A 10958-nucleotide genomic window follows, 5' to 3' on the forward strand; every position below is an offset into this window, starting at 1 on the left:
GCCGAGGTGGAGGCAATCAGTGATGCCGCAGCTATCATGCTGACTACATTGAGGGAAATCAGTGAAGTGCTTGAAATGATTGCCTTAAGCATCTCGGATTTGTCGTTTGAGGAGAGTGCGAGTGACGAAGCGCCTATGCTGTTTTGGCAGCAAATGGTGGCTCTCGTGACCGATACGGTTTCCATAACGGAGTGGCTGCGTTCCCATTTGTCTGCTTGTGGCAATGGGGAAGCTGCAACGGCCTCGGAGGTGATTGTCCTGGACGACGAGGAAGAGGAAGAGACGGCTAAAATGCCGGAAACCCTGAACCTTGAAGATGGTGTTTTTATTGTTGCTTCAAGCAAACGATGTCGAGAACAGCCGCACCGCCAGCACTCCAGTAAAGCAGAAAAGGAGGAAGGGGAGGAGGGGGAAGAAAAAATGAATAGTGACAGCACCACCAAAAGCAATAGAGGTGGTGGTGTTGAGGCGGTGTTGCGTGGCATCAGCGCACCTCTGGAGGCAATTGGCTGGGCGGGACGCCAATTCCTCATTGCCAGGTCTTCACTGGGGTCTGATGAGCTCAATGACACGCTGCTGTCTTTTGTTTGCTTGTGTGTGGCGCTTTCTCCCGTGCGGTGGGATGCCATGGAGGAAATAATTCTGTCACGTGGCTTGAATCACAGCAATTGCATCATTCGTCGTGGCTACGCGGCGTTAGCGTTGCGCATATTTTTTACTCGATGGGACAACGAGAGCATTACGCATATGTTTTCAGACAATTTGTTGCGTTTTGAAGAGAATGAGGCGGCGAAACAGCATTTCTTCCTGGAGACGCTTCAGGCCGCCTTTACCGGCGAGTTTCAAACGGTTCTTGTGCGTCAGGGTATTTACCGTGACGTTTCTTCCTTTGCTATTGCGTCCCTACCGCTGGTAATCGCCCCAACACGGCATAAAGAACGGAGTCGGAAAGCCTGCAGCAGTGTTCTTGAGGTGTGCATTAAAATTTGGGAACAAAATGACTTCACGCTTTCCACCAAATCTGCTGCGTTGACTGCGGCTCATGCCATCATGTTGCAACTCTCGTGGTCGGTGGCTGATTTGTGCTGGAGAGATGCTGAAATGATTTACACTTCTTTTTTTAAGGCCATGTGCGACTTGGAAGAAAGCGATGTACGGGAGGTCGTCCTGGCTAGTCTTGAGGATTTGTTGCCTCACTGTGTACTTTCCGACGGCGGTGAGGAGAAGCTGCAACGAATAGCTGCGCTTCTCTGGGAGACGCCTTCCCCGGGCGGCATATTTTCTAGGGTCATGGCACACATTTTGTTGGAGTATGCCCGTGAGTCAGTGTCGGTGAAGCTAGAGAAGGTGCAGAAGTTGTTGGGATTTCTTTCCAGGCCTTTGGAGGAGTTGCCAGAGATGGTGGCCCACTCGCGTGAATCGCTTATTGTCAGTCTTATATACCTCGAGGCTGGGCGTCGGCTCCGCGAAGCGGGCTCGCGACGTGAAACCATGGATACGGGTCTTAAAAAGGACAAAAGGGAGAATGTTGGTGACGGTGTTCTCTCCAACTTCAACCTTGCAGTGGAAATGGCGCTCGCCATTGTGGAGTGTGGTCCGTTGACGGAAATGATTCTACAAGCGCTGGTGACACCGGTGACAATAACAACAGAAGGAAGGGCGCTGACGAAAGATGTCTTTTACGTATTGGATGCCATGGCGGAGCTGGTGGGCCTCAGTAATGGACCCTTGAAGAAGAGTCACCATGTCCCTATATGCATTGTACGGCGGTGCCTATGCAGCCTGTCATTGCTAATACGCTTTCTTGGTTCTCATGCGACGTCTATCGCACCCAAGTTGCCGGCCATTTTGGAGCACTGTAGTGTGCGGTCACAACTGGTGCGACCAGTGTGCGCCGTCTGGCGTGATTTAATCGCAAATTGCAAAAAGGAATACCTTAAAGAACACTCTCCTGCTATTGTTGTGGATATACTGAGCATGGGGCAGCTGGCAGAGGGTCACGGCGGAAGTCGTGGTTATGATGATTGTGATGATGAGGGCGATCCTTTGCCTTTGCTGGAAGAAGCCATGCGTATCGTGTACGAAAGTTCCTCGCAGGAGGCTTTCTGGGAGTCGTATTTCAAGGTGATGGGTAAGACAAATGTGCTTATTCATCGATTGGGGGTGAATGGCGGCAATAAAGTTTCCGCTGCAGAATCATTGAATGTGGAAAATACTCCAATAGTTAGTGAGCGTAACGCCACCGTTGTTGTTGCTGGCTTCCTGTCGGTGATGCACTCAAGCTCTACCAAGTGTAAGGAGGTGTTTGTCCGGGCCCTTTATCAATATCTCTCCAAAACTGATAGTGCTGGTCGGATGGAAATGACGCGGGCAGCTGGGGCGAGTCCGCAGCTCATTCCTACGCTGCTCAACTGCGCGTGTGAGCTGCGTGACGATCATATCGAGTACATTTTGGCTTGCGTGGGCATGATTGGTGCCGCGGCACACTCACACGCTCCACTGCTTGCAACGGGGAGAGAGCTTACGCCGCGTGAGGGTACAATTTCGTTTTCTCTGAAGAGCGGCCGTAGTGCGGATTTGCGGGGCATGCAGTTCCTGCCAGAGGACGTACTGGACTGGCGCACTCTGGCGCACAAATTGCTCAGTGTCTACTGTCCACGGGCTCTTGCGAATACAGCGGACCCTACAATGCATGACCGTGCTGCCTACGCCGTGCAACAGCTCTTGCGTGTCTGTACGGACGCTGAGCGGCAACCGCTTGATCGGCTGCCCCTCCAAACTCAGGAGGTATTACACGTTGATGAGCTCAATCAGTATACGTGGTGGTCGCACCTGGAGCCGACGTGCCGGCAGATGCTGGCGGGATACACCACTACTCGCTACGACAAGCGTGTCATCACGAAGACTGAAAGACGCAGCCCGGTGTACTTCTCTAAAATGTCCTTTTCCGAGTGGATGGACTCGTGGTTCTGCGACCTTGTCGAGCGCTGCGAGGGCGTTTTTGGGCGCATGATGGGTTCGTTGCGCAACATGGCTAAGGGCGATCATGCCCTCATTACGTTTCTTTTGCCGCTCATTATCGTTCACCTTCTACGGGCAGGTAATGTTGACCATTGCAACGCGGTTTTATTAGAGGTGATGAATTTGCTCCACGCTGCGTCACCAGATGCATCACACGGGAAGGAGCAATCAGGTTCAATATATTCGCAAAGCATCATGAGGGAGGTGGTCACACCAGGGGCTCGGGCCACTGGTGTAGAGGAACATGTGCAAGAGGTATTTCACATACTGGAGGATATTGAGCACCTGCGTTTGAATTTGATTCGTGCCATCCATCAACTGAACGTGCAGCGTGGGGGAAATGTGGACCAAAGTGAAATGATGCGTGTTGACGATGTCTGCAAACAGTTTCTTCTTCAAGTGGATTGGACAACACGGGCCAAGGCGGCTGTAGCCATTGGAAGTAACGTGCGTGCGTTGAGATGCATTGAGAGCCAACGTTATTTGCCATCCATTCAGGATGTGATGCAAAAAAACATCTCTCTTCAACGTATTTTTGCCACCCTCGGCGACAGGGACTCTTCAAGGAGTCTCCACCGCACACAGGAGCACCAACTAGAGGATGCGGCATTTTCATATGAAAACAACGGAGAATGGAGTCTGGCGCTTCAGGCAAGCGAATTGGTGCTTCAGCAGCGTCCTAACAGTATCAATCATCAGTTTACAGCGCTGCGTTGTATGCAACAACTTGGGCAATTACACCTCATGTCTCGTTACAGCCAGGCTTTGCTGCTCCAATCTTCACGTGTCTCAGCTGAGCATAGAAAACAGGATAAGCTTTTTTTGGAGGCAAGGATGGCAGCATTGCAGAACTACGCGAATGAGGCAGCGTGGCGCCTTGGTGAATGGAAGAATATCCAAACTCGCCAGGATCTCCCAGTGAGTCTGGCGCCACCCATTGTGGCGTTCAACAACTTACTTTGCAAGAGAGGGACGCTGAAGGAGGTTTTCTCCGCCTGTAAAATGCAGCGACGGAAAATCGCCCCTGTTATCCGCGCAGCTTTTAGGGAGAGCTACGCTCAAGTATATCAGCACGTGGTTGTACTTCACGCCTTAACGGACATTGAAACCGCAGCAGAGACCGTGACGTCTTTGCGAGCCCCACCGGCAGGCTCCGATGGGAAAATGATTTCTGTTCATGATGACGTCCTTAAGAACGCGGCATGCTTTCGGGAGTTTGGATCCCTGCTGCAACAACGAGCTAGACTAACCGAGTCCACACCGGAAACACAAGAACTTTTGATGTCTCTCCACCGATCCATTTTTCGGGCGTTTGATATGAAGGAAGAAGTGACGAATACGTGGATGCAGCACGCAAAAATGTTGCGTGATGAGGGGTTCCTGGAGGCAGCACTTAGTGCGGCTAAGCAGGCAAGTTTTAGTGATGGTTTTCTCGACCCATCGCACTGCACCACAGTGGCGAAGCTACTGTACGAGATGAACATGTCTAATCAAGCCATTGAATTTGCCGAGGATGCTGTCAACAATAAGCTCGTTCCGCTAGTCATTCGAGCCAATTTGCGGGTGCTTGTCACACGGTGGAGGCAAGAGACGGGCTACCAAACCTCTCGGGAGGTGATTGCGGGGTATGAGTCGGCATTGAAAATGAGTGACTCTGAAAAGGCCCACCATCATCTTGCGTTGTTTTACGACACTTTATACCGCTCTATTCAGAGCCCTGTGCAGGAGTCCGGTATGGTTTTGAGTGCCTCTTCGGATGACATGGAGGATAAAAAGATGGTACGCAATGTCGAGTCGTATGTGTTACAGGCGATACACCATTTTGGGCTGGCGCTAAGACGGGGCAGTAAGACGATGATTGTCTCCCTACCCCGCATGCTCACACTGTGGCTTAATTGTTCCGCCATCCTCGCCACGCTGACCTCGAAGTCCGGCTCCATCTCTGCCCTTGCGGATTCGGTGCTTAAAAAAATGAATGAAATGATGGAGCTTTATCTCCTTCAAAAGGACACAAAATTGCCTGCCACGCAGCTCATCATGGCCCTTCCACAGTTGTTGTCTCGCATTGGTCATGAGAACACTCGCGTGGTTGAGATTATTACAGGTACGGTTGTCAATCTCATGATGGAGTTTCCTCAACAGTGTCTGTGGCAAGTGCTTCCCATTGTTTTTAGCAAACAACACCACCGCAGAGAGACGGTGCACAATGCGATTGTCCTTGAGTTTGTGAAGCGCATCCCGAGTGAGAAGAAGCTTGTTGAAAACATGCTTTCTTTCTTCAAGTCTTTCATTGAACTCTGCAACTGCCCCGCCACAAGTCTTGCTGGTGGCCGCTCATCGTCGGAGGTGTCGATTGCTGGGCAGTCGTTTATGCAGCGCATTCAGCGTATTCTTCCATCGACACGAATTATTCTTCCGACGATGGCCAACCTTTCTCCAAATGTCATGCACGGGGCAGAGAACAGCTCTGTCTTTGCAGGCTCTGCAGCATTTAAGAGTTTGGAGGATCGTGTGACTATTATGAGTTCTCTTCAAAAGCCTAAGCGCATAACCGTAGTCAGCGATGAGGGTGAGCGGGTTTTATTTCTTTGTAAGGCGAGAGACGAACCACGAAAGGACATGCGAATGATGGAAATTGCCTCATTGATGAACACTTTCTTTTTGACGGATCCGGAGCCGAGACGCAAGCGATTTGCGCTACGTCGTTACGCAGTTTCCGCTCTCAGTGATGATTGCGCCATTATCGAATGGGTCAACAACCTCAGTCCCTTTCGGAGGGTGGTGGAGGATTGTTATGCAATGGACGGCACGGGTGTACGTGTTTCTCAGGTGAAGGTGTGGAAATCCATGGTGGACAGCGGGTCCCTCAGCAAGCTAGATATGCTACAGAAGCATATCTTTCCCAAAACGAGGCCGGTTCTGCACGGCTGGTTTCACCGTCACTTCCATAGTCATCAGGAGTGGTTTAATGCACGGAACAGTTACACGCAAGCAACGGCACTTTGGAGTATTGCGGGGCATATCGTTGGTCTTGGCGACAGACATGGTGAGAACCTCATGTTGGATCTGCGTTGTGGGGAGCTCATGCATGTGGACTTTGCGTGTCTATTTGACAAGGGTGAGTCACTAGAAGTCCCAGAGCGGGTGCGCTTTCGCCTGACACAAAACGTGGTTGACGGTATGGGGATACTTGGCGTTGACGGACCCTTCCGCGCATCTTGTCAGGTGGCCCTTCGGTGCCAAATGAAGAACAAAACCGCTGTCATGAGTGTCGTTGAAACTTTACTTTATGAACCTCTCGTTGAGTGGACGCGGCATTCGTCTTTGCGTCAGAGGAATTTTGATCCCAAACAGCTGATTGGGCGCGTCTCACGTCGTCTGGATGGCTTTCTCGATTTGTACAGTAGTACCCGCGAGAAGGACACTTTTGCACTCAGTTGTGAGGGCCAAGTCTCGCGCCTGATTAGCCATTCCTCCGCTGTTGAAAATCTTGCCGAGATGTACGTCTGGTGGATGCCGTGGTTGTGACGAATTTACTGCCGCATAGGCGGTGTGCGTGGTGGGAGAGAGTGGCGAGAGGAGACGAGTGACGGCAGAGTGACCAAAGAAGAAGATATTGTAGACTCTCTCACGGGAGATTTGAGTAAATTTTTGACGTTACAACACATTGACGGTAATAATAATAATAATAATAATAATAATAATAATAATAATAAAAGGAGCCTTACAAGAGTGTCAGGGGGATCAGAGGAACGGGCTCATGTCATGCGTTTCGGCACGGGTGGAAATTCTGCACTCCATTTCTTTTTTTTTTTCTTGTTTTTTTCTGATGCATGTTGTCTTCTCGGATTTAACATGAAAGATGGCTGCCACGAAATGAAGTGGCTACTACGGCTCATGACTGGACGCGGAAAGCGGCGGACTCCCATTCCGCCAAAGCCGTACGTCGACACTGCGTCGGCGATGCGGCACATGACGGATCCTCGGCTGTACGATCCTGACGATTTGAAGCACATCGACCCCGAGAAGCCGCACTGGCAGGACCCGCGCTTTGAATCCCGCGAAAATCTCCCGTTTTTTGATTTTTGGGGGTACAACAGGGACTGGAGCTGGACGCTTTTTCGGATTTCTACTGTCATCTTCGTTCTTGCTCTTTACTGGGAGATGCGCTCATTAATGTACTTGCAGGAGGACCCACCACGGATTACAGGCAGCACCACAATTTCACCAGTTCCGGACTATGCGAGGGATGACAATGCAACCGAAAAAGAGTTGCGTGCTGCGGGCTTTGCATACATTGGCGTAAAGAAGTTGGACCACCTCGGTCTGTCGAGCAACGGGGATAGCGTGGCAGGGCAGAAAAAGGAGGATACCTAAACTGTTTTGACTGCTTTCCCGTAGAGGCAGATAAATTCAATCTACAAACACTTACACAAATGCATACATGGGCAATTGTCGTTAGGTGTGTCAAAAACGGTTTTTTTTTCTTTTTTTTTTTTTTTTTTTTTGTCTGTGTGTGTGTGTGTGGGGGGGGGGATTTAAATGTCATTTGTGTTTGTTTTCTTCTACATGGTTTCTTATAGAATTTCTTTTATTGCCTACCTTTCTTCCTTTTTTATACAAATTATTTGATAGGCGAATAGGAAGGGGTTAAAATTAGGATGAACGACATTTGTGCTAGACGGCTTGCACAGGGGATGATGTTCCACCAGCTGATGCGCTGCCACGGGACTCTGTGGGCCGCGACGCAGGTGACCAAGGAGAAGCTTGATTACAACTTTATTCGTGAGGAGTTCATGCGAGTAAATGGTAGACGCACAATGCCGCTCCTCATTGGTGCTGCTGCGGATGAAAACCTTCATGGGATGCACCTGACACATCTGACGGAGCATTGCGCATGGGGAGAGAGCGCCAGAGCCTCCGCTGTGCACCAACAGACGCCGTTGTCGCGGCACATTGGGGCGATGGGAAGAATGTCCGAGACAATTCAACAGACGAAAAACTCGGCAACAATGCAGAATCTCTTCAATGAACATTTGTCCCACATTGAAGGCATCAGCACTTTTGAGGAAGAGCCGCTTGTCGAGGATGAAAATTGATTTGACTGAGGGGGAGGCCGTAGAAAATTCATCACAAAGGCAGAAAGGGTGAATCTACTTTTATCGCGACTGTCTTCCTTACAAACATCATCAGTTGAATTGTAATTGTTTTTCTTTTTTGCGGTTTTTAACGGTTTTTAAAACTTTTCTCTCTGTTTCTGTATGCGTGTGTATTTCTTTGATTTATTTCTCCACTTTTTTTATTTCTTTCCCTCTTTTTTTTTTTTTTATTTACGCCTTGCTGCAATGTGCCTTATTTTTTACTTGCAGAAAAAGGGAGAGAGGAGGAGGCGGGGAAATGAACTCGTTTTTTTTTCGCAAAAAACAGAAGAAGGGCGACGCCACCACCACCACCTCGTCACTGGCGACAGGGGCTGAAAGGGGCTATACCGAAACACCGCTGACGGTAGGTTCCCGTCGCTCATCTCGGCAGCTGACACCTCCAGGAGTTGCCACACCCGTTCCCTCTTTTTCAGCAATTCATTCCGCGCCAATGAAAACTTCGTCGCCGTCGCTCCTTCCCACCTTTTCACCACCGCCACGGGGCTTTCAAAATTCCATGACACAGTCGCAGCAAGCAGCTTCTATACATCAGCCAGGCATGCCGCCTTCGCAATCCATGAATGCGTCTCCATCGCAAGAACTTGTGCACTCATTTGCACTGAGTGGACGGGAAAGTGTCTCTTCTTATTCCCTGCAGCACCACGGGCAGAAAGTACTGTTGCCGCCCGGGGCGAAGCTGATGAGCGGGCCATCTCCCTCGGGCGTGAAGATAATGATGAAGGGTTCTCCACTGCCTCCTGGAGCAAAGCTTATAAAAGGACCTCCGCCGCCTGGGATGATGAAAAAACAAATGATTCCTGGCGTACCACATGGTAAAATGCAAGCGCCGCCGCCAGCGAACTCGACGACGCCTGGTACAAAGAACCTCTTGGTAACCGCTCCACCCGAAAATTCACCGCCAAAGATTTCTGTACCTTTTGCTCCACCGTTGAACCCAAACCAAGCGGCAAAATTATCGCAGGTGTTACCACCGACTCCCTCCGGTTCTCCTAAACGTGATAGCCGTAGTTCCTCAAAAGAAAAAAAGCCCTTAAGCGCTCCTAAAGTATCTGACCCAAAGCCTAAACCGCCCGCATTCTCGTCTTGTAAGACAAGGCGAGTGACATAGATGAGGTACAACTGAGGCCAGATGCCCCGCGGAACGCCAGTGATAGTGAGAGTGAAATTCAGTTTGTTGTTGAAGAAGGTTCCTACCATGTGGGAACCCCGGTGTTACAGGAGTCTCCGGAACGGATTACCGTTGCCCCTTCTAAAGGTTTCTCGATGCGGTTTAATGAAGAGCCAAAAGCTTTGGTATACCCATCTATTATTCAGGATGATGACTCGGCAAGAGCTCGAGGCAGCACTTTACACCAATGCTCTCAAGCGTCATTGCACTCCTCGCCAAGCCCTTCTCATGTAATGCCTCTGGAGGAAACCAAAGAGTTTGAGAACGGGGTGGGAGGCCATGAAAAAAATAAATTGGTTACCTCGGCAAGCCACCACGCATCTTCTGTTTCAAGCCTAGTTGCCGAAAAAAAAGTCACCACCCCTGAAAAACAACGAACCAGAAGAGGAGTTACTGAGTATGAGAGGAGTTCCGAATTTTCACCGGCTGCTTTGGAACTGACGTTGACTCAGAAAACTGAAAAGGACGTACGCGCTCTAGTCTTATCTCCTATCTCTGAGGAAGTGAAGGATATGCCTGTTAGTGAAGGAATGCTTTCCCCTAGTGTTCGCAAACGCATTGTGGAGCAGTTTTTCTCCGTTCTCTCGCCCCAGCAATTTTATGGCAAGGTTACAAAACTGCATCGTATTCGACTGATGGAGAAAGACCCCGAACGGGCCCCAGGTCTCAGGGCGTATAAAAACATTTTCGTTGTGACAAAAGGAGTTTTGCCTAATCAATACTTTTACCCACAATTACGTCTCTTGGAGTCGGATGGATCACGAGCGCGTTGCGACGAATCCCCTGAATACTTGGACACACCCATCGTTCTCTACGAGGCCGCACCTGGGAACATGCTATTTGCTGAGACGGAGCTCGAGGCGAAACATATCTTCGACATCAATTCCTCTGCTACCAGTTGTTTTGTTTTAGATAAATCCGCAATTATTTTTAAGGACCCATTGAAGTTTGTGCTTCCAATTGCGATGCTGACAGTGCGTTGGATTCCGTACTCCGTGGCACAATCCGAACCTCAGTGTCCAGTGCACCATAAGGAGCTTCAGCTGTTTGATCGTTTCTCCAAGGAGCTACTGTGCGCCCTGTGTGTTTCCAAGAAGGCGTCCCACGTGGAGGACCTCATTGTTATCCCGGAGGTTCTTGGCGGCGATTCTCGACGACAAATTTTGGAGAGGCTTTCTCAGCAATTACAAGAAAGGCAGCAAAGTGCTGCGGATTGGGTGAATCAGCACCAGAGGATTGTTTCATTTGCGAAGCAAAAGAAGGATGCTGTTAACCAACAGTTTGATTTACTTCTGGCGGCTATTAATGCTAAAAGAAATGAGTTTTTAGAGCACTGCGATGCCGCATTTGGATACTCTTTGAGCAATGTCGCAAGGGAGATTCTCACCGAAGACGAACGTGTTCGTTTGCTAAGGGCTGCTGTTGACCACCTGCGAACGGAAATTACAAAACCATTGTATTCAATGCAAATTGCCACCGTGGCGAATGCATTACATTCCTCGGACGAGTTTCCGAAGCCCATATCGATGGAGTCTCTTAAGCTATCGGCTGTGGCAAAAGAATTAACACCAAATCTAGAGGGCGCAATGGCGGAGGTGCAATCTCTG

General features: G+C 49.8%; 4 protein-coding genes across 4 annotated transcripts, besides 4 other annotated features; all 4 read left to right on the top strand.

The window, feature by feature from the left end:
* Tc00.1047053511719.10 (phosphatidylinositol 3-related kinase, putative) lies at nucleotides 1-6549 on the top strand (the record flags this gene model as incomplete). The annotated part of the gene is made up of 1 exon (XM_801499.1): nucleotides 1-6549. A coding segment is annotated over one exon (6549 nt), but the record flags the coding sequence as incomplete, so codon positions are not given.
* Nucleotides 1-10958: a sequence feature (heterozygous, non-Esmeraldo-like haplotype).
* Nucleotides 6696-6737: a microsatellite.
* Tc00.1047053511719.20 (hypothetical protein, conserved) lies at nucleotides 6787-7398 on the top strand (the record flags this gene model as incomplete). The annotated part of the gene is made up of 1 exon (XM_801500.1): nucleotides 6787-7398. One exon carries the CDS (start codon nucleotides 6787-6789, stop codon nucleotides 7396-7398), a length of 612 nt encoding a protein of 203 aa, XP_806593.1.
* Nucleotides 7499-7529: a microsatellite.
* On the top strand, nucleotides 7683-8120 carry Tc00.1047053511719.30 (hypothetical protein, conserved; the record flags this gene model as incomplete). Its single annotated transcript, XM_801501.1, has 1 exon — nucleotides 7683-8120. One exon carries the CDS (start codon nucleotides 7683-7685, stop codon nucleotides 8118-8120), a length of 438 nt encoding a protein of 145 aa, XP_806594.1.
* Nucleotides 8294-8353: a sequence feature (T-rich).
* On the top strand, nucleotides 9447-10958 carry Tc00.1047053511719.41 (hypothetical protein, conserved; the record flags this gene model as incomplete). Its single annotated transcript, XM_801502.1, has 1 exon — nucleotides 9447-10958. A coding segment is annotated over one exon (1512 nt), but the record flags the coding sequence as incomplete, so codon positions are not given.

Source organism: Trypanosoma cruzi, genomic scaffold (genome assembly GCF_000209065.1).
Source record: "Trypanosoma cruzi strain CL Brener 1047053517159 genomic scaffold, whole genome shotgun sequence".
NCBI classification, from domain to species: Eukaryota; Euglenozoa; class Kinetoplastea; order Trypanosomatida; family Trypanosomatidae; genus Trypanosoma; species Trypanosoma cruzi.